At 40.5% G+C, this 27,068-nt stretch overlaps 1 protein-coding gene across 1 annotated transcript in view; it reads right to left on the bottom strand.

The window, feature by feature from the left end:
• The window catches only part of LOC138783756 (sodium channel protein type 5 subunit alpha-like), a 317,116-nt gene that overhangs the window by 161,849 nt on the left and 128,199 nt on the right, over window positions 1-27,068 (bottom strand). The window contains exons 8-12 of the mRNA XM_069958852.1: window positions 19,025-19,088; window positions 8,850-8,991; window positions 8,496-8,693; window positions 7,499-7,684; window positions 5,707-6,084 (exon numbers count right to left, since the gene is read on the bottom strand). Of these exons, the coding sequence (XP_069814953.1) occupies window positions 5,707-6,084; window positions 7,499-7,684; window positions 8,496-8,693; window positions 8,850-8,991; window positions 19,025-19,088 (968 nt within the window). The remainder of the gene's footprint in view (window positions 1-5,706; window positions 6,085-7,498; window positions 7,685-8,495; window positions 8,694-8,849; window positions 8,992-19,024; window positions 19,089-27,068) is intronic.

Raw genomic sequence — 27,068 nt, 5'->3', positions numbered from 1 at the left:
ACTGATGGAGAAGGATCTGGGTGTACTTGTAGATAATAGACTACAGAACAGCACACAATGTCAGTCAGCTGCTTCTAAGGCCAGCCGGATATTGTCATGCATTAAAACAGGCATGGACTCTCGGGACAGGGATATAATATTACCGCTTTATAAAGCTTTGGTGCGGCCCCATCTGGAGTATGCTGTCCAGTTTTGGAACCCGATTCATAAAAAGGATGTTCTAGAGCTGGAGAGGGTACAAAGACGGGCAACTAAACTAATAAGGGGAATGGAGCATCTTAGTTATGAGGAGAGATTAAAAGAATTACATTTGTTTAGTCTGGAGAAGAGACGTTTAAGGGGAGATATGATTAACTTATTTAAATATATAAATGGCCCCTACAAGAAATATGGGGAAAAGATGTTCCAGGTAAAACCCCCTCAAAGGACAAGGGGGCACTGCCTCCGCCTGGAGAAAAAAAGGTTCAATCTCCGGAGGCGACAAGTCTTCTTTACCATGAGAACTGTGAATCTGTGGAACAGTCTACCACAGGATCTGGTCATAGCAACAACAGTAGAGGGCTTCAAAACAGGGCTAGACAAGTTCTTAGACCAAAATAATATAAATGCATATGAATAGAACCTATCACCCATCCCCCTTCCCTGTATCCATCCCCTACTTGGTTTAACTTGATGGACATGTGTCTTTTTTCAACCGTATTAACTATGTAACTATATATATATTAACTCAATCTGCCCCCTTTCTTATCTAGTATGATTTTGTGTATGCAGCTCCCATACAGATCCATGTATCTCCTTGATTACAGACTACAAACAAACCCAGAGTAGTCTGATCCTACAGCTGTACTCCTCTTTATCATTCCCTTGGATAAGTATCAAATATGTATTTGCGATATATGTAGGTGGAAGGATGTGTGACTGTATGCTTGGAGTCAGTTACTAGTTGTAGAAATAAATTGGTAGGATATTCTATTGAAAACTATTTGCAAACTTGCTTTGTTTTAAAGCAGTAAACAAACTGGTAGGAAAAAGTGAACATGGCCTTTAAATAAAATTATATAGTGTTGTAACAGATGCCCATCCCTCCAAGAACCTTTATATAAATCCCTGGAAACGCTTTTCAATTTGACAATTTAGGATTATGATGGTGTCATTATTTATACTATTGAATATATAACTTTGTAAACATATACTGTATATATTTTTTTCTTTTCTTTTTTTTTTTATTTCTCCTTTGGTTGTAGTTTGTCACTGTATAATCCCAATGCGCTTGTAGTTGTTGGAAAACTATTGATTGTTCTTGACAAAGCTCCTAAAATTGGTCTCTACTGTGCGTTTCAAAAACGGTATTTATGGTTCCGCTTTACAATTGCATCTGTATTCACAAGCCAGATAAATATAAGCTCACCAATAACCGAAACAGCACAGTATTTATCACCTTATGTATAACTCTTTTCAATAAAGTTTTTTTTTTTTTTTAACCAACAACCATAAAGAATACACCAAGAAGAAACTAGCTGTGTATCATTAGGGTAGACGTAAGCCCTGTTCACACGCTCAGAGCCTCTGTACAGGTTTCTGCTGCGCGGCAAGAACAGTACAAGCTGCACGACTATTCTTACTGACAACATAACTGAACCCCAAAAGAACTAGCAGACTCTATTAGTATCTGGATTTGTATTGGTTGTGTATAGAGATGAGCGAGCATGCTCGTCCGAGCTTGGTACTCGATGGTACTCAATACTCGGACGAGCATCTTGCAAAACTCAAGACAATGGCATCTTCCTCTTCCTCTTCGCTTTTTCTCAGCCAATCAACATGCAGGGGAGGCTTTGGGACCTCCTAGCATCACGTGGGAACCCTACATGTCGATAGCAGCGATTGGCTGGCCAGATCAGATGACCTGGGCATATAAGAATCAGGCCCTGCGGTGCTCGCATCAGACGCTGGATGAGCAGAGGGAGAGAGCTGCTGTCTGTCAGGGAGAGTGTTAGGGTGGAGAAAATAGTGTCTGTTAGGCAGGAATCATCCACAAAGAACCCAACAGTCCTTCTAAGGGCTACAACTACATTTTTTTACCTCCTCTTGGCTGCTGGCTGGGACTTGTAGTACAGCTACCGCCATCTTGGCTGCAGACTGTGCAGAGCGACAGGTGCCAGAAAGAGGACAGCACGTGGTCCACATAGACCCCAAAGAAATTGCCCAAAGTCCTCTCAGTACTCATTTTTGCTGCTGCTTTACCTTGGCTTGCTGGGATCTGTAGTGCAGCTACACCTATCCTGGCTGTGCAGTGTGCAGTGTAACGGGTGCTCTAAAACAAACAGCACCTGGTACCTGGTACACATAGACTCCATAGACTACACCAAAAGTCCTCCCAGTTGCACCTAGTCGGGTGCTTTCCTAACATGTGCCTTGCCTATCTTGGTCTGGGTCAGCATAATTGTATTGAGGGCCACCACCCGGCTGTTGCCCATAATTTGGCGTAATGATGAGATTAGCCAGCCCCAGAGGCATCCATACATGCTGCCCCTGCTGTTTCCTGTCCATTTCCATGTTGTTTCCATAATTTTTTGAGGTTTCCAAGTTTTCACGCAACCTTCCCAGTGCAGAGCTTTGGTCCCCTGCAAAAAGGCTCAAGTTTCCCATTGACTTCAATGGGGTTCGTTACTCGAAACGAGCACTCGAGCATCGGGAAATATTTGTCTCGAGTATTGAGCACCCGAGCATTTTAGTACTCGCTCATCTCTAGTTGTGTATAATAAGTTAATGGAATTATATTGTGTATAGACTATCCATATGGTAAAATAAATGCATTTGTGTATGCCTTGTGTACATTTATTTCAGTTGATATGGCATGCATAGGTTGTCAGGAGCCTGGAGTGAACTTGCCAAAAGTTTAGGTTCGGCAACATTTTTTACATTTTACTCCCAGCATCTGGGGAAGTTGGATGCCCCCCTAGGGAGCCCTGGAAAAGATGTATACAGCCATAGGCCGTATCCATGTTTTCATGGCAACCCTAGGAAGGCATCCAACTTCCCCAGATGCTGGGAGTAAAATGCAGAGCTTTTGCGCTCGGGCTAACGTTGCTCAGCTTCTCCGCTCAACAGTACAGGTTATATCTAAATCTATATTCAACTTAAGGCTATGTTCACACAACCTTCTTTTTCGTAAAAACAAGTCAATGTAATATAATTATAGGACACACCCAAACAGGACAGCAGTCAACAATGAGCTAAAATTATGTTCCTACGGCTGATATTGCAATGTCAGTCTTAGGAACATGCTAAACAATGGCCGTCGTTGACACTCAAAATAATGACCATTGTTTTGAGTATCAAATAGCAGCTGATGTTTATACCGTGTGTGAACATAGCCTAAATATCACTGTTATAAGAGGTCATACACCATGCCTCACCTAGCTGAAAATGCTTTGAAGCAGACTTGAAACCACTTATTACGTTCATGCTGTCTGAACCACAAGTGATCTGAGTGGTCTCTGGTGGCTACCCCCTCCCATTATAGGTCTCTTTGGTACAGGGAGTAATGTAATTAAAGCTGGCCAGTCAGGCAGAAGCCACAGGCACTACCCAACAGCATGAAAGTAATGACTGGTTCCCTTTAAGAGGAATAGAAGTAGGGATTTGAGAAGAGAACCCTGTGAGTTCTGTGTGTATTCCACCATCCAGCATTGCTCAATGATAAACCCCTAAGAGCAGACGAAGAGCTTCCTGATAATGCTTCTTCCAACCCTTTTTGCAGCTGGACTCAGACTTAGTATAAAGCCTCTTATGGCAATGGAATTCTGCCTAATCTCATGGTGCTGAACTGGTTCCACTTATCATAACCAAGCGTCATGCCTTCTTACCCCACATTGACATTTCAGTTGGCGATGTAAGATATTCTTGCTGTCAATGTTAATGTTATTTTCTAAGTACGGCACGCTCTGTGCTTGCAGAGTGTAAGCGCATGCTACATACTCTATTTGTAGCTACTTGTAACCTTACTTTATTATGGCGCCATAATTCACTACAAGAATAACATGTTGTGCAGTGAAGCATGATTCATTAGACAGGATCCGTCATGGTGGGACACCTAGCCCATTTCCACCAGCATTAACATGACTGATTTTAACCTTGGGTTACTTTTCGCTTCACTACCGCTGTTCACACTATCTCTGGACTTTAGTTGGAAAAACCAGTGGAGATAAATTATCAACACATTAGCATTTTAGCTGCCATTTTTCTAGTGTAGCAAATAGTCATCTGTTTATCAATTATAATCTTTTGGGCAAACGACCAATGATAAACCAGACAGCGAGAGCCACAGGTTGCCTATAATTGTGACAGCGGCAAAATCCTAAAATTTCAAGTGCTCAAAACCCCTATAATAACCACATTGGGGGAGATTTAACAACCATGGTGTAAAGTGAAACTGGCTCAGTTGCCCCTAGCAACCAATCAGATTCCACCTTTCATTTTCCAAAGATCCTGTGAGGAATGAAAAGAGGAATCTGATTGGTTGCTAGGGGCAACTGAGCCAGTTTCACTTTACACCATGTTTGATAAATCTCCCCCAGTGTCCCTATGTCATCTATAGTGTCTTTAACAGATAAAAAGTTCTCTAATGAACCACACTATTCTCATTAGGATCACCATGCCCTTAGAGCTGCTACTGTACCCCATTACATTGATACAGCCCTCATTACTTGCATAGCCATTATGGCCAAAATGCCTAGATGGAAACAAAATACATTGTAGTTGCCCTGCTGTACAGTCCAGTGCAAACATTTTAGGCAGGTGTGGACATTAATTTTAAGTGCTGCATATGAATAGAATGGCGCTGGTGCAGGGAAGCCAGTGCCGTGGTTCTTTTTTTGAACTGTGGCCCGCTTCTCGCGCATGGCGCTGGTCTATTACCAAGCACCGACTGAAGCACTAGAGGGGCAGGCGTTTCCTCCCACCCAGGGCGGGCCTCCCTGACCATCATATCACAAATAGGTTTAGTCTGGACAACCCCTTAAAATTCTATTAAGGGGATCTTTTAAAGTGATGGCAGCTAGGGTATGGCATCAATTTATAACCATTAGGGTCCATCCTTTGAGTTTTTAACTTCCCCAATCACCCAGGTGTGAAGGGAAAAGCAGCGCGGTCCCAATGAAGTCAGTCCACTTTATCCTCACAAAAAGTCAGACCCTCAACAATCATATTGCTTTATGAGATCCCATTCAAGAAAGAAAACAGGAAGAGGAAATTGTGAAAATGAAGGTGAAATTCACAGTATAACATAACAGGCAAACAGCAGGGATTTTCTTAGAAGTGAATCAAACTACTACTAGTTATCTGAGCTGCAGTGTATTAAGTGACTTAGAACAGAGTAGCCAGCGAAGAGAACACAATATAATAGTATAGAAAGGGTCAGGGACCATTCACTCGTCTCTATAGAATGGACAAAATCACTAAAATATTTTAAACCAACCATAGAGACTGAAAGAAAACAGAGACCTGAAAACTTAAATTATGCAACAATTCAGAAATAAAAGTATATTTCTGCAACTCAAGGCACACTGCATAGAAGAGAAGATGAAATATACCGTAGACATAAAATCATGCACAGAGTAGAGTAAAAAAAAGACATTATGAACCATTTGAAATCTTTGCTCTTACTTATATAAAATACCCAATTGCATAATTAGATGGATAACTTACATTTTCTTCTGTTCCCGTCTTCTCCACAATGACTGCTGGCAACTGTAATCCTCCAGGAGAAGTTGGGTTGGAGTAGGTGCCAGCTTCTCCAACCAATGACACCACTCCATTACAATCCACCGAACTGTTCCTCTTGCCATTCTGTGTGAACCCGGGTGTGTTAGGAAAAGAGTTGGCGCTTGTCTGGCTCTGTATACTTTGGCGTCTTCCCGTCCGTGGAACAAGCAAAGATCCTCTGTGACCATAACTGGCGTTGCTTACTTCATCGTCTGCAAAATCAGTCTCCGAGCAGAGGTCTCTTGGACGGAAGTTGAATATGTTTCCATTGCTTTTCCTTCGTCTACCAGAGAGAGGTCCAATGCCGATGCCAAGAAGAGACTAAAAAATAAGCAAAGCATAAGCCATTGGTGAATGATAATAACAATGATTCACTCTCTATCTTGTAATGTAATCTGTAGCGTCATAAACCAAACCTTTTACTTTAAAGACCAACTAAAGCTAAGGATAAACTATAGGACTGAATAATACGCTGTACGGTATGTATGGTGCCTAACAGGTGCATGCTTCAATGACCTAAAATGTTACGAAAGAAGTCATTCCTTCCCTGTAGAGTAACTGCTGTTTTAGTCAAGTGACGCGACAACTGTGAAGAACTGATAGAGACTCTTTAATCTGATCCAAATTAGCTACAAACAAATAGGTGTAGAAAGACGTGACATGTTATTTGCTTGAAAGACGAGCACAGTGGCTACTTCCTTCCGAAGAACATGAACAGGTGCACTTAGCCCATATTCATCTGCAAAGATGAGTGATTTATAAATTAAAGACATCTCCGAAGGAACATCTAAAGTAAATCTACTGTCCAGATCTGGTCTCAGTGAGTCTGGTCAACGGCTGTGAACATACATAGGGTTATACTGCCCATAATGTGAATCTTTACAAACATGATTTTAATGATTATATTCTATCTCTATCTTATGTGATACAAGAACTTCTGGCTAATGAAAAAATAGACTCCACAAGACCTTCAAAGGTGACCTGTGGTATCTAGTACCAAGACTTTATTTGGAGGCCAATACCATGAACTCAAAGCAATTTTAAACACTTTGAGGGTTGAACTATCCTGCTACGAGGGTCTGCTGCCATTACTGCCAAAGCTATAAAGGGATTTACCTCTTTTCTTCTCTTAGTTAACCCTAATGCCCAAAACATGATTCGTCAAAGAAGGCCATCTAGTTCCATCAGTCCATGGTCCTGTTTTGATGCTCACATGCTCAATGTAGGAGCTTTTGATAGGAGCTTTAGCCTAGACTGTTGATAAAAAGCCCAATACACAGTAAGCACCCTTCCATCATAAACAGTGGCAAGTTTTTTTGTTCTACCATAGCTTCACAGTGGGATCAGGCCAGATGAGCCACATCATTCCCGATAAACAACAATAAGCTTTGAGCACTTATGACCCCATAGCCAGTATTTGAGTTGTCCTTCTTTGAAGCACTTCTTGTAGATACTAACCATTCTATACTGGAAAAACCCTATAAAATCTGCTGTTTAGAGATACTTCAACCCAGTTGTCTAGTGATCCCAAATTTTACCACCGTCAAAGTCACTCAGAGCCTTGCACTTTCCCATTTTTTTAGCACTGAACACATCAAACCCAAAAACTGTCTATTCACCTGCTGCCTAAAATATCCCAACCATAGACAGGGGTCATTGTCACCAGAGAACCAATGTTAGGGCTGATAGGTGTATGACCTGTTGGACTGCGAATTTATCTAAAGTCATAAATTACCGGCTTTCGTCCACTCTCTTCATCGGATTCTCCTCTGTTAGTTCTTATATCATCGTTATACTCGTCAACTTCAGAAGATTTTTTCTTCTTTCTTCGATTTCTTTTTTCTTTGGCACTTTTGGTGCTGAATGGTGACATTTCACATGAACTATAGGAACCCCCATCAGTACCTTTGATGGCCAGCATCTGTTCAAGGGAAACAACACATCCATATCACACAAATTGATTTCAGATTATTTACCCCAAAAATAAAAAAATAAATGGACTTCTATAGTACATTAAAAATGAGACGCCATTCCAGTATTGGTTAACACTACCATAACCAAAGCCAAGTAAAAGGATGCTTGTATTCACCGTTCCATAATCATCGGGGTAATTTAACCCTCTGCGTACTTGTTTACTAACCTTGTAGGTGGTCCCTGCACAATAATACATCCATTAAATAGTGTGCCTTATACCTTCCTATAGTGTACAGTATGTACAATATTGTCCCGCAGGCATAGACACCCAACAGCCTTCTAAGAGATCTACAGAAAGTGACAGATCTGCCTCGTTTTACAGTTAAACATATCTTATTATATAACATTATTATAAGTCACAAAAGTTACAGATATTTGACCAGCAGAGTGCATAGAGCTGAAATAAAGCTGTAACCATCTGTCTGCTACGGACTGTCTGTAATTGTCATAGAAAGATTTTAGCTGACATCTGCGCTTCTATATAATTCGTCAAGTCACTCGAAAACTGTATAGGTAATGCATAGCTTGAATCATAAATGTAAGCCTTGACGGAGGCTACATTCACATGTTCCCTTTATACAGTCCATGCACAGACTGTATTGCTACGGAATGGACTCGGAATCAGAACTCCCTGCATCATCATTCATTAAGATGCCATCAGCTCTGAAACAGTTAGATCTCCGCGCTACTGTACTGACAAACTGTGTATATACAGAACATGTGAATCTGCCCTTAGTTTCATTTGCATTTCTATTAACCTCTTGTTCCTTCTTTAGTTGTTCCATAGCTTGTTGAAACTCCTTTTCTTTTGCTTCTGCCTCGGCAATGCTGGCTTGGTTTTGTTCTTCATAAGCCATGGCCACCACGGCAAGTATCAAGTTCACCAGATAAAATGAACCCAAAAAAATGACGAAGACAAAAAATATCATGTATGTCTTCCCTGAAGCTCGTAAAGTCTGGGGGGGAGAAAAATAATAAAAACAAAAAGTTGTAAAATCAAATATTCATTAGAAGTATGTAAAAACATTATTTAGAATTCTAGGAAATATTCAGTTTTTTATACTAAAATCCTTTACAAAGTGGTATGAAATGATGTCTAAAACTTCCATTACCTGTTGATATAAGTTCTCCCAAAAGTCTTGCGTCATAAGTCGGAAAAGAGAAAGGAAGGCCCATCCAAAGGTGTCAAAGCTGGTGTAACCATAGTTGGGGTTTTTGCCGACTTTCAAACAAACAAAACCTTCAGGGCATTTCCTGTGGATGGCAGAAAAGAGGAGACTATTAATGTACCGCCAAGGCTGGGTTCACACTACGTTTTTGCGATCCGTTTTTTTTTTTACAAAAATGGATGAAAACACAGATGGAAAAACGTATGCATTTGTGTACATCTGTTTTGATCCGTTTTTCCTTTGACTTCCATTGTAAAAGAAAAGGTGGATTAAAACGGATTCATTTTTTTAGCGTACACAAAAACAAAGTCAACCTCATATTTGTGTCCGTTAAAAAAACTGTTCCTTTTTTTTTTTTTATGGAAGTCAATGGAAAAATGGATCAAAATAGATGCACACAAATGCAGTTTTTCCAAAAAACGGATTGCAAAAACCTAGTGTGAACCCAGCCTAATTTGGAAAAAAAGACACGGCCACACATCCAGATAATGTACATTGATCTGGTCCTCAGCAAAATTTACAAAACTAACTAGTTAGTAAATATTTTGATAAGCCCACTTGCTTAATTCTGTCATTTTTATGCGGTCATGTCTTTTTTCAAAATTTTCGGTATATTCATATGTTAAAGTGCTACAAGAAATGCCTGACAAACTATAGGAATGTATAGTAAAAAAAAAGTCCTGCAGCCTCCGTTGCTTAATCAGAAAAGATTTATTTCACATGATCTGGAACAGAAATGCAATGTTTCGACCCCTCGGGTCTTTTTGATATGAAAGAGACTTTTTAAAAGTTTTGATCAGTCAAGGTCTGTTTGCTGAGACCCCTTCTGGTCACTAGAACGAGCTGAGAGAAACCCACCTAAGCACTTCTTTCTATTGAATCCATCTACTGCAGTGAGACAAAAGACGGAAAGAGAAGTATTTAGAGTATTTCTCTCTGCTGATTCTAGTGACTGTGAAGGTCTCGGCATCCAGACCCCAACTGATCAAAACTTTTGACTAGTCACTATAGTATGCTTGATAAAGACCTACGGGTTGAAACGTTGCTACTCTTATACCCCACTATCTGAATAAACCTGCATATTATTCATCTGGACACTGTTGGATCTTCCTTTCTACTCAGGTTTGCAGTGCATACACCAGGGATTGTAGGCCAACTAGTGTACGTCCCTCTATTTGTACGTGTTGCCATTGTTGGATAGCCTCCACAAGGTGCTGTTGGATCTTCACTCTGTAAGGGCCCTATTCCACTGGACGATTATCGTTCAGATAATCGTTAAATCGTTCGAAACTATACGATAATCGTTCGGCTGAAATGCAGTTAACGATTAACGACCAAACGAGAAATCGTTGATCGCTTTATAAAACCTGGACCTATTTTTATCGTTGCTCGTTCTCAAAACGTTCGCAAATCGTTCGCATTGAATAAGACGTTGTTTGGTCGTTCGCAGTAGATATGAACGCAATAGCAAAGAAATAGCGAAGAAAAAACTATCGCAAATACGATCACAAGTAACAATTATCGTTCCATGGAAATGAGTGAACGCTTTCAGGTCTTTCGCAATAGAAAGAAAGAAAGATCGATAGATAGTTAGAAAGATAGATAGATAGATAGATATGAGATAGATAGATAGATAGATAGATAGATAGATAGATAGATAGATACAGTGGGGGAAAAAAGTATTTAGTCAGTCACCAATAGTGCAAGTTCTCCCACTTAAAAAGATGAGAGGCGTCTGTAATTTACATCATAGGTAGACCTCAACTATGGGAGACAAAATGAGAAAACAAATCCAGAAAATCACAGTGTCTGATTTTGTAAGTATTTATTTGCAAATTATGGTGGAAAATGAGTATTTGGTCACCTACAAACAATCAAGATTTCTGGCTCTCTAAGACCTGTTTTTTCTTCTTTAAGAGTCTTCTCTTTCCTCCACTCATTACCTGTAGTAATGGCACCTGTTTAAACTTGTTATCAGTATAAAAAGACACCTGTGCACACCCTTAAACAGCCAGACTCCAAACTCCACTATGGTGAAGACCAAAGAGCTGTCAAAGGACACCAGAAACAAAATTGTAGCCCTGCACCAGGCTGGGAAGACTGAATCTGCAATAGGCAACCAGCTTGGAGTGAAGAAATCAACTGTGGGAGCAATAATTAGAAAATGGAAGACATACAAGACCACTGATAATCTCCCTCTATCTGGGGCTCCACACAAAATCTCACCCCGTGGGGTCAAAATGATCGCAAGAACGGTGAGCAAAAATCCCAGTACCACGTGGGGGGACCTAGTGAATGAACTGCAGAGAGCTGGGACCAATGTAACAAAGCCTACCATCAGTAACACACTACGCCACCAGGGACTCAAATCCTGCAGTGCGAGACGTGTTCCACTGCTTAAGCCAGTACACGTCCGGGCCCGTCTGAAGTTTGCTAGAGAGCATTTGGATGATCCAGAAGAGTATTGGGAGAATGTCCTATGGTCTGATGAAACCAAAGTGCAACTGTTTGGTAGAAACACAACTTGTCGTGTTTGGAGGAAAAAGAATACTAAGTTGCATCAATCAAACACCATACCTACTGTAAAGCATGGGGGTGGAAACATCATGCTTTGGGGCTGTTTCTCTGCAAAGGGGTCAGGACAACTGATCCCGGTACATGAAAGAATGAATGGGGCCATGTAACGTGAGAGGTGAGTGCAAACCTCCTTCCATCAGCAAGGGCATTGAAGATGAAACGTGGCTGGGTCTTTCAACATGACAATGATCCAAAGCACACCGCCAGGGCAACGAAGGAGTGGTTTCGTAAGAAGCATTTCAAGGTCCTGGAGTGGCCTAGCCAGACTCCAGATCTCAACCCTATAGAAAACCTTTGGAGGGAGTTGAAAGTCCGTGTTACCAAGCGACAGCCACAAAACATCCCTGCTCTAGAGGAGATCTGCATGGAGGAATGGGCCAACATACCAACAACAGTGTGTGCCAACCTTGTGAAAACTTACAGAAAACGTTTGACCTCTGTCATTGCCAACAAAGGATATATAACAAAGTATTGAGATGAAAGTTTGTTACTGACCAAATACTTATTTTCCACCATAATTTGCAAATAAATTCTTACAAAATCAGACAATGTGATTTTCTGGATTTGTTTTGTCATTTTGTCTCCCATAGTTGAGGTCTACATATGGTGTCAATTACAGACGCCTCTCTCATCTTTTTAAGTGGTGGAACTTGCACTATTGGTGACTGACTAAATATTTTTTTCTCCACTGTAAATAGATAGACAGAAAGACAGATAGATAGATAGATAGATAGATCCATAGATAGATAGATAGATAGATAAATAGATAGATAGATAGATAGATAGATAGATAGATAGATAGATAGATCCATAGATACAGTAGATAGAATAGTTATATATTAGATAGGAGATAGATAGATTACAGATACTTTACATATGGTACATATACAGTATCTAAACAGATCAAACTGAAAAATACAAGGGAAAATAAAGAACACCAAAGCAGTAAAACATCTAAATACAGCTAATCTAAAGTGGCTGAATTACAATAGAATGGCTTTTTACGCTACATAGTGCCAGACTCTCCAGGAGTTAGAGAAAATGATTGCTGAAGGACGCGTCTACGCTGTATTTATTTGGTCCAGGAAAATATTATTTGTTCGGAATGTTGCGTTAGAAGCCAGAGCAAGATGTGAATACAATGTAACAATGAATGTATTTGGTTAGGAGGAGGCCTGAATACCTAAAAATGCCAATGTTTTATAAAGAACATTTTTGATAGAATGACTAATGTTGCTTTGTTCTCCTCTGTTATCTTTTTCTTTTAAATCAACTGGTTTTTAGAAAGTTATATAGATGTATCATTTATTTCTATTTAAAAATCTCAAGTCTTCCCATTCTTATCAGCTGCTGTATGTCCTGCAGGAAATGTTGTTTTCTTTTCAGTCTTACACAGTACTCACTGATGCCACCTCTGTCCAAGACAGGAACTGTCCAGGGCAGAAGCAAATCCCCATAGAAAACATCTCCTGCTCTGTGTCAGACTAGAGAGAATACACCATTTCATACAGCACCTGATGATTTGAATGAATAAAAAAAAGATTTTTCCATTGATGACTCATTAATCCTACTTATTTCCAAGTCTTTAGCTTGAGATAAGTTTCTAAAAGACATTGAGGGGATTTTCCCAATGAACTTATTTTTTCATGGCATGCCCTATCTTAATTGTAACTATTGTAAAATTCCCCTTTCGGCAGGAATTAGTTTCCTCACCCCTAGAGCGTCTTGTGTATATGTGCATGTATGACTTCTAGAGGCTATACAAGTATGATCCATTTTTCTTTCATCCTAGAACGGTCACATATTTAATCCATGGTGAGGGTGATTCATCATGGTTTGTTAAGGCCGTAAATCAAAGATGCCATTGGCAGGGGATCAAGGCCACAATACAATTAAGGATACAATAGATAACACACGGCGCTTTGTGCTCCCTTTAAGATAACTAAGGCAATGAAATCCGTAATTGTCAATTAGCATAAATCACACTGGGCTTCCACTATGCGTAGAATCTCTACGGTAATGTACATACGCTATAACCCTCAGTCATTGGGTTCAGTGCTAATCAAGCAGGTTACTCTCTAACATAGGAAAACATTTGATATTCCTTTATTAGACTGCCGATTGTGGGCTATGGTTGACCTCCCCCATGCACCTCTTGTTTAGTATATTATATTAGCACAATTATACAGGATGTTGCTCCCTCCATTGTGATTTATAGGTATATTTCATAGCACAGAGAATCTCAGTGAACATATAGAAGCACGAGGCTACAGGTATATAATTATTTCTAATATTGTAGGTGGTAGGCTTTTAGTTACACAACCTCCTCAGCTATTGCAATCAGAATGCTATGGAGTGCTGCCAGGCTCGGCCTGGCCCACAGGAGAGAAGGAGAAATCCCCGGTGGTCCCTACCTCATAGTGAGCAAAAGGTAGACCTCCCTGTTCAGCAGCTCGAGGATGACATATAATCCCCCAGCATTGCTGCACACACCTGGGAGTTAAGTGCAGTCTTTTGTAGCTCCCCCTCTTATACGTAAACCTGCTGACAGGTTACGATCAGTGAGCTAGCATCGGTGGTCCCATACACAGCTCTGTGCAAAGACGCTATAGTAATGTGAAAGATTTGGTGCTGGTTATAACTGGTGGATGTAGGGTTGTCGCCTAGAATCCAGTTCCCTTCATGGCCCATGGTATCCCAGTCTGACACCGAGTGCTGTTAGATAGAGGAGGAGATACTCGGGAACAAAGGTTAGAGGTGTCCAGCTCCATGGGGACATAGTCTACGTTACTATGTATACCTTACTATGGTCTGCACAGTGCGGACGCCCTTCAGACTGCACCTGCACTAATACATTGAGGAATACATGGTGATAAAAATAACATCTTGTCAGGTGTCTGCAGTATATATGTGGTTCACTTGCTTTATTATCTAGCTTCCACCTTGTTTTATTAGTTATGATTCTTGGCACATTAATTGTGATCTTTCGCCAGAACACATATCTCATCATCAACCGGAGAAACCTACAACTGTTCCCAGGAGGGGACGCGTAGAGATTTTTAGACTCCGAGGTTAAAGCCTTCAGCACAAAATATTGAATTAAGCAGCGGGTTGTGTATAATGCATTAAATACCCTTCAGAAGGATGACTTGATGGGAGATGGCATTGATTCGTCGATGCTCCTGTCTTTATATTGTTTCTTATGATTTCGATAGAAATGATTAAATAGACATTAATTAATGATTAAAGGAGTTGGCCAATTTATAGTAAAACTGTTCTGGGTACAGTATTAGTAAGTGTACTCACTGTATATACTGACAGCAGCTCCCTGTATACCTCATAGAGCTAATATCAGACTCCCCTCCTCCAGGTTGTGCTGTCCTGCTCTGTGGTGAGTCTGTCCATAAGATGGCCGACATGGAGGAGCATGTGACCATGCCCCGCCCCCAGTGTCCTCCACTGAGTCTGTATATGTTTTTGACACAGTGGGCAGGGCATGGTCATATGCTCCTCCATGTCAGCTATCTTATGGGCAGACTCAACATAGAGCGGGGCAGCTTAGCCTGGAGGAGGGGGAGTCTGATTTTAGCTCTATGAAGTACATAGGAGTCTACTGTCAGTATATACAGTGAGTACACTTACTAATACTGTATACTGAATTATTTTAATATGAAGTAACCCCTTTAACCCTTTCCCGCACGACCGAGCGCGGCGACCCCGCTCTGAACCGCGGCGGTCCCGGGTGCCGCTTGTAGCCTGGGACCGCCGGTATTAGCGGGCACGGTCCGATCGCCGTGCCCGCTAATACAGTAATCAGATGCAGCTGTCAAACATGACAGCTGCCTCCGATTACCGGATACAGCACTTCCCTGGTGTCTAGTGGCGGAGATCGCTCCTCCGGGACGTTGTCCCGGAGGAGCGATCTTCGTTACTGAAGCCGGCCAGGGACCGCTCCAAGATGGCGCCGTGTCCGACTCGGCACTCGTTTGTTTTCGGCTGCAGCAGCCAAAAGCAATTGAGTGCCGATCTCATTGATCTTTGCTGTATAACTATACAGCAAAGATCTCAATGAGAGATCAAAGTATATATACTAGAAGTCCCCCCGGGGGGCTTCTAGTATATGTGAAAAAATAAATAAAAAAAAGTATCGTTATTAGTAAAAAGCCCCCTCCCCTAATAAAAGTCAGAATTACCCCCCTTTTCCCAGGTTTTAAATAAAAGTAAATAAATAAATAAACATGTTTGCTATCGCCGCGTGCGTAATCGCCCGAACTATTAATTAATCACGTTCCTGATCTCGCACGGTAAACGGCGTAAGCGCAAAAAAATCCCAAAGTGCAAAATTGTGCATTTTTGGTCGCATCAAATCCAGAAAAATTGTAATAAAAAACGATCAAAAAGTCGTATATGCGCAATCAAGGTATCGATAGAAAGTAAACATCATGGCGCAAAAAATGACACCTCATACAGCCCCATAGACTAAAGGATAAAAGCGTTATAAGCCTGGGAATGGAGCGATTTTAAGGAACACATATTTGTTAACAATGGTTTGAATTTTTTACAGGCCATCAGATACAATATAAGTTATACATGTTATATATCGTTTTAATCGTAACGACTTGAGGAACATGCATAACAAGCCAGTTTTACCCAAGGGCGAATGGCGTAAAAACACATCCCCCCCCAAATAAAAGAAATGCGTTTGTTTTTTTTCAATTTCACCACACTTTGAATTTTTTTCTGGTTTTGCAGTGTACTTTATGCAAAAATTCAGCCTGTCATTGCAAAGTACAATTAGTGACGCAAAAAATAAGGGCTCATGTGGGTCTGTAGGTGTAAAAATGCAAGTGCTATGGCCTTTTAAGCACAAGGAAAAAAAAACGAAAACACAAAATTGAAAATTAGCCTGGTCCCGAAGGGGTTAATGATCTTTTTCATTGGCCAATCATCGATAGAAGGAAGGGCATTATTACCGGGCAGTGTTACGTATACAATGAGTATGTCTACTTTAAGAACAGGGCATGACCCCTACCTTACTAAAGAATGTATATGGACCAGCCTAAAGGGGTTACACCTAAATCAAAAGTAGCTGATCGGTGGGGGTCGGACTGCTGGTACCTTCACCAATGCCAAGAACAGAGGTCAGTTGCCTCCAAAATGAATAGAGCAGCGCTGTGTATGCACAACCAGCCCTGCATTTATTCTCTATTGGACATCTATGCATGGGGGGGGGGGCTGACCTCCATTTTTAGTAATTGTAAAGGTCCCAGCGATAGAATGCCCCCCGGTAAGCTATTTTTCTCTTACTGGGGATAACTTGGATATCCCATATCCCGACCATTAATATAGTGATTTCCTAGAAAAGCCGCATCAACAAATCAGCAGATATTCTATCATATTCCGAAAACCCATTGATCGGTATGTAATGCACCTCTCAGTAAATTGTAATACATGGTGTATCAGATTTGCGTGTCTACCTTTTGTCATTGTGTTATTTTTAGGTCTTACATTTCCTGCTGATTCATTCCTTAATGTATCTCACTGCTTACTGTGTTGTTATTGGGTTCAATGCATGACAGTATGCAGCAAGCTCCTAAGCTCTCCATCAGTCATTGTTCACTAACCCGTAGCTCGTCATCTGCTGCAAAACTACCGCTCCCATCATGCCCGGACAGCTTAGGGCTGGGTGTCCTGGGATTTGTAGTTTTGCCGCAGCTGGCGCAGGTGGGGGAACAGTGTGGTAAGTGGTCCCTAGTGCTGGAGTCAGGCGGCGAGTATGTTATGTTTTATGTCTATTTCTGTGCAGGGGATTTGGAGCTCTCATTGTATCCTTATGGATGGGTGCATCATACACCGCAATGGTTCTATTTATTGGTTTGTATAAATGTTCTGCTGAACCCTAAACAGCCTTCATTTATATTGTTTCATGTCATCACAGGACTCACGAGATTAATTTGTCTCCGATATGATCTGTCACAGGTATGTCAATGAGATGTGATCAGTCATGAATTATTAACAGGCTGCAATGTTGTCATCGAGGGTTGTGAATCATTCCCCCAATTAAGATACAATGGATCAAGGCTAAGCTTTACCCAGGCCCAAACAAAAGTTTTGACCCTTGTTTAGCACAATATGTAAACAATGTTGTAACTGGTGATAGTAAAGTTTCAGACTCAGGGATATCCGGGGTGTACACGTCACAACCCAGCTAATTTACTGGACACTCCAGTCCAGTGACTCATCGACATTTTCCCCCAAGTTGCGACGTCATCACAACTCGGGGAAAAGTGACTTCCGGCAGGGGTCCCGAGGCCAGTCCCGCTGCTCACTGTGGGCACGGGAAGAGGTAAGTGCCTACTTGGTTTCAAATTCCCTCCTGCCCCTGCTGGCTGCAGGATTTTAAATATCCCTAGACTTTACCTTTAATTTATAATAATAGTAAAGCAATTCTGTTGTATCAGGTAACCTTTCAGGATACGTTATCAGGTGTGTGCACAATTATATAAATTGCCTAAGCTAGTGTATGGAGCCTAGCCTCTATTATGCTTCCCATTCACTGTACACACATCTTACAGGGGTTTTTCAAATAGGGAAATCTGTATTATATATATATAGATAGATAGATAGATAGATAGATAGATAGATATAAAACAATTAAGACAATATGCTTACTTTTTGGCTGCCTCCTAGAGTGTCTCCTAGAGATAATCCTGCCTCCACTTCCGAGACAGACTTGTCTCGGGGATGTCAGCCCAATCAGCCAATCACTGACAAGTGAGTCTCAGAAGTAGAGATGGGATCATCTCCAGGGGACACCAGAGGCCTATAAGAGGATGCCAGGGGTGCGCAGAGAGGTAAACATAGCTTCTTCATTGAAGTAGACTCTTTGCAGCTTGTTTGTCCTGCTAACTACCCCTGCTCTCTTAACACACTCACCCTCCCATCTCCCTCCGCCACAGACCTGTATGGGCAGCATATAATCATATCTCTCAGTGAGATTTTTGTCTGTCTTGCAAATGCAGGTTACAGTTGAGCAGTTTTTTTTTTCTAGATAAGTAAGAGTTCGGTCCCAAAGGCACTTTTAAGTTCTGTTTTGTTCAACTGTAAGTCACAGAAGTCATAAAAGCTAAGACCGACCTATATCTTTCTAACCGTCTGCTAGTTTCCCTTTAAGTTTGGCCAGGTAAACCTAAAGGTATATAAACAGCTGCAAGAGTGATCAAATGCAACTTATGCTCTATGAAGAAAATGATAATACTGGGTAAAGAAAAGGCAAGAGTTCTCCTCTTCTACCTGTACAGAAGCTCAAGCATGCTATATACACATCCACAATTGTAGCTGCGCTCATCAATGAAGACTGTTTATTGTGTAATACAGCTCACAGATTATACTTTATTAGATAACTGTATATACTTAAACAGCTTCTATCTAATTTATTTTTAACCCCTTGTCCCACACTTTCACATTTTCAGTACAGTAATATAAGAGCAATGACAACATAGACTGTCTAAACATCCATCTACTAACAAAGCTTTACTTACCCAGCATCACTGCTATTTCCACACAGCAAAGGATCGGCTGATCCATTCTTTCTGTAGATATTTTCTTTAAAATATAAAAGGAAATGTACTTGTGATACCAGAAAAAAACATAATAATACATAAAATAATAATAATAATAATAATAATAATAAATGATATACAATACAAAAATAAACAATATTTTATGCAAAAAAATAAAAAACTTATTGAATCTAATAAAGTTATCCAGTCAATGCATTTTTTCAAGAAAAACAACACATTAAGACAATGAGACAATGTTCACACTTCAAAAAAAGACAAAACGGCGTCCGCCTTTTCTATTTAAAAAGACGTCCGTTATTGGCGGGATTTAATTAACATCAATGCAATGCATTGAAGTCAATGGAATGATGGACGTCCAATGCACACAATGTTTAAAGCGACGGACATTGTCTGCGCGGACGTCAAAATAATGATCGTGACAATTATTTTCGGGCGTCTTTTGCAAACACCGGGCGATATTTTTTAGTTATTCACACACAGTTTTTCTTTCTTCACCGTCCTTTCACCGTTTTTACTATTAAATGCAATGGACTTTTCATTTAAAGACACATCCAAACAGGGGCGTAGCTAGGATTCACGGGGCCCCATAGCAAAAATTTTAAGGGGCCCCCTTCCCCAACGCACTACATATATATATATATATATATATATATATATATATCTGCTTTACTGCTGGTGCAGTGATAACCCCTGACCTCTGCACGGAGCCCTGCACATTTTCCTTTTTACTTGATTGCAGCAGCTGGAAAACAGAGGTTAGAGGTTATCAGAGCAGTGAAGCAGAGATCTCTGTCTTCTGCTTATTAACCCTTTTTTGTGTTGCAGCATGTAAGTAAACATTGGGTCACTTACACACTGCAGTACATAGGGGTTAAACACATGCTCTTACTTTCTCCCCTGGGCCCCCCCTCCTGCATGGGCCCCATAGCGACTGCCTACCCTGTCTCTATGGTAGCTATGCCACTGCATCCAAAGGCCAATCAGTCCACCCAAACTAGAATAATGTACCAACAGCCATCATTGCAGTGACAGGCGGCCAAACAGCGAAATGACGGATGTGATTTCGAATTTTGGAACGAACATCATTTTTTCTTTTCAAAAACTGAGAGGAAAAAATGTAGTGGGAACATAGCTTTAGAAACACTGTTGCTTCCAACAGATGGGTGTAGAATATCATTACACACAGTATTTTGGTCAGCTGGGTATGCCTCATAAATCGTAGTACCTAATACCGCACTAGAAACGCGTTGGATAACAATTTAATGGTTACGTAGTGTTTTTGAACTCATCTGAAAAATAAAGGCTTTCAATAAATTGCACCGTATCAATGCTTGATCATACTCTGTACACAAAAAGTGGTCTCCATTCACCCAGACTATAGCCATGATGTGTCTTTACCAAGCGTGACTGTCATATTTGCTTAGCAATGTCAATACGTGTGCGTGATAGGTATTACTCTACGGATGCATGTAAAAGGTACAAATGAGCACTTACTCAAAAAGTCGCCCATTCAAATCATTACTAGCCTCCGCGTAGCACATTTACTCCGATAAGAAGAGCACTTAACTATCCTGGTTCATTTATACATGAAAGACGCAGTGTTTACATAGGATCATGTTATGCACCATGTGCAGTCAGGGTGAAAGGATGTGCTGAGAAGATGGACAAGTTTACAGGGCTTACACTCTATAATAACCTATACATCCGGACAAAAAAGGTTTTGGCCTAAGCTAAGCTGGACGGCAGTTGTCAAGTGCCACAATCTGATCTCCAATGGCCCACATTTTAGGGGTGCCAAACGGACAAACATGCTTGGGATCTGTCCGGGGTGAAAGGCTATAAAATTTTATGTCAGTTGTCACCAACAAAGGCTTTCTTGGCTTTCTTTATATTTTACTATGTGTATAAAGTCCTAATACAGCACCACTACACCTAGTAAGTACAAGGAAATTATCCACCCACTCCCCTTTCACCCCCCCCCCCAACACCCCCGATCCCTTATCATGAAAAACACTCTAACAGGGTTGTAGGAAAGGTATCATGTATATTCCTACAGGTTGGCCAAAAAAATCTCACTGAAAGAGAGTGGCACATGTCATCATTACTTTCTAACTGGCGTTTTTGAGAGGCGATTTAGTGGGCACAATTTTTTCCCATTAGATCAAAGTTATCTATAACCTGCAGCAAATGTATAAAAGCCGGTCAAGTGAACAGGTTTCTCTTTATAGTAAATTCCCCACAGAACAAGAGGCCACAGTCTGTACAGATCCATCCCTACACTACAAATCTTCATCCTCTCCCGAGACCGCAAAGTACAACTGCAGCTAAATAAATGAACCATTCTTTGGAATAATTTTAGGTTTTGAGAACAAAAATCTAGCACCACATCACGATTTTGCTCTCCGTTTAATGTATCCGTTCTATGACAGAAAATGGATGCAAAAACGGGTGCTGTTCTATGCCATCCGTTTTGATCCGTTTTCCATTTACTTACATTATAAGGCCATGTTCACATGGCGTATGAGATCGGCCGGATGATCCTTCCAGCCGCAGTGTTCTGATGCGAGCGCATCTATGTGTATACGCTCCAGCTGGGATCCTATAGAAGAGCATGCGGCGTTCCTAGTCGTACAAAGTACGGCCGCTGTTGCTGATTGCAACAACGGCCGTACTTTTACGCTGCGTGAACATAGCCTAAAAAATCTGTTATTCTTTAGATTTTATAACGTACACAAAAACATGGTTGACCACATCTTTTTGTACATTTTCCAAAATAAATACAGTAAAACAGACTTCAAAATCGTGATGTGAACCTAGTCTCAGAATGCCTGGGGCTGGTGTTTGCCAATAGCCTGACACCTCCATTCCCCTAAGATTATCCCTAACAGTTCTTCTTGATCCATTAACCAGAATATCTTGGTAAGTGGAATTATGAATAGTGGCAATATTACAACCCTACATGTGCTTCTCCTATAGACATAGGTCAATGAGCTACACTTTTGTCTTCATTGAAGTCCTATGCAGGTTTTGTGTCCCTGAATGCTATCTATTACACCTCTTCTCTTCCAAATATGAATTCTGAAAATTCCCAACCACCATTTCAATATTTTTTCGGAATATTGTTCGGATCTGCTACTTTCTTACAACCGGGAGTTCTCTCCAGAATCCAATGGGTTACCATACTGTTTTGCTTCTCTAGAGTGTTACTATGTTGACAGGATCACCAGCTATCAGTGTGTTACACAGCCCAGAACTTTATCATCACGGCATAGGAATTTTCTGACAAAGGCAGGTCAGCAGTCAGCACGGGGAAAGATAATAGAAGCGAAGACTATTTCGGCCGTGGTTCTCTCTCTATTTAGGCACAGATCACAGTGTACAGAATCTGTTTTTCTTCTAGCCTACTAATCAACTATAGTGCTCCAGTATCTGAGGAAAGCGTCACACGTGGGTGAAGTCCATGAATAGATGTCAGATGTCAAGTAGAGTACACGCTCTCCACGTAATGTACCAAAGCAGGATGTGCTGGAATCACGGCTGTTCCAGAGATCAAAAGATGAAACGAATCAAATACTTTATGTTATTGCTGGACCCAAAATATTATAATTCACACCAAATTAATTCATTGGAATATTCTGGATATATAAACGATTACAGATTCCCAATGATTTATGTGCATTCAAAGCTGTCAGGTGTAACAGGAACAAGCCATTTATGTCAATAAGCTACCCATTCATCTTCAATAGATTGGCTGAACGTTTACGCAACGTTTCAATAGGTTGGCTGAACGTTTGTTCGACTAACAGCTACAGTATCTCACCCGATCCCCACATACACTTGGCCAAACGTTCATGTGTTCTGAATAGAGAGAGAAGATCAGCCATTGTCCTTATTTCCCACTTTGGCAACTGAAATCCGACGTCCCAATACCGCCTCCTAACATCATCTGTCGGGAAGATGGAAGAGGCTTCCATATACATTAGATGGTGGCCAGTCTCCTGAAAACAGCTAAAAGTGGCCCAATTTACATTCAATTTGTATTTGTGGAGTTGGTATCTTATACCAGGGTGACATGTATCTCTATTAATGATGAGCAAACATGTTCGTAAATGTTTGTATATTCGTACGGACATGAAGCTAATTGTTTGTGTTTATGCTTTGCGCCGGACAATCTGTACGCATGTGCGTAGACCAAAAAGTATACAATGGCATAATTTATGCTTTGCCCCCGATAATTTGTAGACCGAAACGTACGCTTCTACTGTAGGTTTGTTATGTGTTTGTGAATGTTCGGCGAACACAGACTGATCACCATAATTTTTTTTGTGTTCGGGATTTGAAAAGAACATTGGGATGTTCGCTCATCACTAGTCTCTATTGCACTGTACTTCTTTGCACGATATTCAACTCTGTGCACTGGGCAACCAACAGAAAAACGTCCACTGCTCCCAATGCTGGTTGCATTTACAGAGCTGGAAATTGGTATCTCTTAAAATGGGTTCCTGTAGTTTTTCACAGTCACTGTACCTTAGTAGATCGGCCCCCGACAGTCCCATTTTTGGGGGAAGAAAAACACTTAGAGGGTCGATTAGGTTTTGGTGAACTAATAGCTTTTAAAATACAAAACGTAACCAGTATGGCACCTACCCGAAGGTGGGGTATAAGTAACAATAAGATAAAACTTGGGGAATGGCTTAGCTATTTGGAAATTGGGCAATGATGTAGCTGTTAGTTAATAATGGCCAAAGAGAGAGCCGTATTATACAGAACGATTATTGTTTAAAAATGCGTTCGTATTTAAACTATAATCGTTTCGTTTTGTATAAATCGTTGATCGTTTGATAGAATCTGGACCTATTTTCATCATTGATCGTATACAAATCGTTTGAACATCGTTCGGTGTAATAACACATCAATCGGTCACTCCTCGATCTATAAGCCAGGAAAGGACGAGTGCAAGAACGACCGTAAGTAACGATCATCGTCCTATGTAATAGGGTGAATGATTTAAGGTCGTTTGTCATATCGGTCGTTTGAAATCGTTTATCGCCGAAAAATCGCCCTATGTAATACCACCCTAAGAAGGTGTTACATCTGTTCACGGGCTTTTTGTCATACTGCAATTTTGTATACAACTAACACATGTGGCACATTTCTAATATGCACGGCCCCTCTTTAATTTCCTGTTTTCTCTGTGTAAAAGGTGCCGAGGTTTTCAAGATCATGACTTGTGTCTGCGGATTGTGACAATATCATTGCAGCGTCAGAGCACATTAACATCGAGAACCTTTAGTTACTATAATTATAGGATCATTTTGAAAATCACTGACATATGTGATCCGAGATATGAGGCGGTGCATCTCCTTCTTTATATTATTCTAAATAGAATATATAAGGTATAAATGGAAAAAGCATACAAGATAAGAGAAACTAGTGAAATAAATCAAAGGCGATTGATTAAATAAAATCAGGATTTCAATTTGCCTTAAGTTTAGAATTGGACACGCTAGCTTCACCGATTTTACGTTTCTGAGTGCAAGGCAACAGGCCTATAAGTCCACATTTACTTATTAGGTGTCCGACAAAGTGTCTCTGTCGAAACTCAACAGGCTTCTTATTCCAAGAAATGAATTGACTGAGGCGAGTGGTCTTCAGAGACCATTCGATGAACTGTTCTACCTTATCCTAGATGGCAGATGGTAACATGTTCAACTATAAAAGACACAGCCGCTGCTGACAATTTATAGTGTTGTGTAAGGAACGATTAAGGATAAGCCTTATCTTTATTTTGCAATTCCCACTGAAGCTGTGTTTTAAGACCGGTTACAAAGTAGGTGTTTTACGCGGCTAGCACTGGCCTTTGTGCATTGCCGGGATTTATAGGGAATGTCAGGCTTTTGTCGATTGATTTTGACATAATTACACATTTTAAGCACGAAGAAGGGACAGATAGGCAAATGGTTTAATTGTTACATCAACGCCGAGTCCCGTCTCCTGCTACAAGCAAGTAACAGGATAGCGTCTATGGGAAAAGGTATAGAGGAGGCCCGTATGCTCTCATACAAAACAATGGTTATAAATAGATAATCAGGAGGTCAGGGTTTAACTACATAGCAAACAATTATACATCGAGAGAACTAAGGGCTGTGGAGATGTTGTATTATATTAGTGTTCTTTGACCTTTAGTTGCTATTTTATGCTTTTGTTCTTTTAAGACGTTTTATACCTACCTATATATGTATTTTAGTGTGTGTATGTATTCATGTTAATATATTAAAAAAAATAGAGGGATGGAAAAAGTTGTCATCTATGAAAAACATGAAATTAAAGAAAATAACATTTATCCAGAGCTCCTCACCTCACATGTAGAATTATATGACTTTCTAAAATGAGCAGGTTTCTTAACCCCTTAAGGACCGGGCCTGAAATGGCCTTAAGGACTGGGCCAATTGTCACTTTAGCGTTTTCGTTTTTTCCTACTCGCCTTCTAGGATCCATAACTGCTTGTTTTTTTTCAGGAGCAGGTGTACTTTGTAATGGCTTCTTTCAATCAGCCATAAAATGAATGATGGAACCCCCAAAATATAATTTATGGGGTGAATTTGGGTCAAAGAATACGATTCCGCAAATTTTGGGGGGGTCTCCATGTTTATGTAATGCACTTTACGGTAAAACTGGCATTTTTCCTTCATTCTATAGGTCAGTCTGAACACAGCGCTATGCAGGTTTACTAGGTTTTCTATCATTTTACCATTTTTATTAGCAGTAAAACATTTCTTTTGCAAATAGGCATATTTATAATGGCCCTATTGTAACTCCTATAGCGCTTTTATTTTTTCACCTACGGGGTCGTATGGGGTGTCACTTTCTGTGTCATTATCTCTAGTTTTTATTAATAAACATTTTTTCTAGATCAAACGTATTGATGCTTTTTATAAAATTTTTTATACATAAAATGTCATTTAAAAAAAGCAATCTCTGCGTTTTTTTTACCGCTTTTTGTTCATGCCATTCACCGTGCGGGAATAGTATTGTTTTATTTTAATAGATCGGGCGACTACCCACGCTACGGTATATAATATGTTAATTAACTTTATTACTTTCTATGTGTTTAATGTATGAAATGGGAAGGGGGAGTGATTTTCACTTTTATTGAGGGAGGGGCTTTGGGGCATTTTGTAAAACATTTATTTATTTTTTTATTTACACTATTATAGTTCCCTTAGGGAACTATCCCTTACATGCATTAGATCAGTAACACTGATCCCTGCTATGCCATAGCATTGCAGGGATCAGTGTTATCTGTGATCTTCTGATTCAGCCTGCCTGTGGCGGGCGGCCGTGCGATCGCGGCGGCCTGCCATTGAGGATGAGGTCCTGGCTGCAGATAGCAGCCGGTCCTCACCCGCTATGGGGTGAGCTCAGCTCGTGAGCCCGCTATATAGCCCGGGACCGCGTCAGGGCTTACATTTACGTCCTACTGCCTTAAAGCCCAGGCAGCGGGGGCGTAAATGTACGCCCACGGTCCTTAAGGGGTTAAAGAGGTATTCCGTAGAAATAAAAAAATATATATTTTTTTGTATTTATTTGATGAAGTTATAAAACTGTATACAACTTTATTAAAGAAAACTATTTTATTTTGAATGTATGTTTTCATTGAATGGCAGCAGTTAGATTTTCTTCGGCTGGCAAGAGTGCTGGGGGAGGGGAGTGGACAAGGAGGGAGGACTGTGATGAAGAGCTGAGGAAAAGCAGTGCATCCTGGGAATGGTAGAATAGAGCCAGGAAGTACAACCATGAAATACAGAACTAAGACCTGAAACCAATGAATTTTTGGTGGTTTTTAGAACTGGGGAAGACAGGTAAGCTACAGGTTCTACAGCATGTTTAAAAATTTTTACCTGGTGTGAGAGTATCCCTTTAAAGAGGAGTTGTCAGTTCTCCTGACACCTGTTATATTAATTGCTTGTATTCCCCATGAAACGCTGGTAATTTTTTTTTC

The sequence above is a fragment of the Dendropsophus ebraccatus genome, chromosome 2 (assembly GCF_027789765.1).
Source record: "Dendropsophus ebraccatus isolate aDenEbr1 chromosome 2, aDenEbr1.pat, whole genome shotgun sequence".
Lineage (NCBI taxonomy): Eukaryota > Metazoa > Chordata > Amphibia > Anura > Hylidae > Dendropsophus > Dendropsophus ebraccatus.
This window is presented reverse-complemented; position numbering and strand designations above follow the sequence as displayed.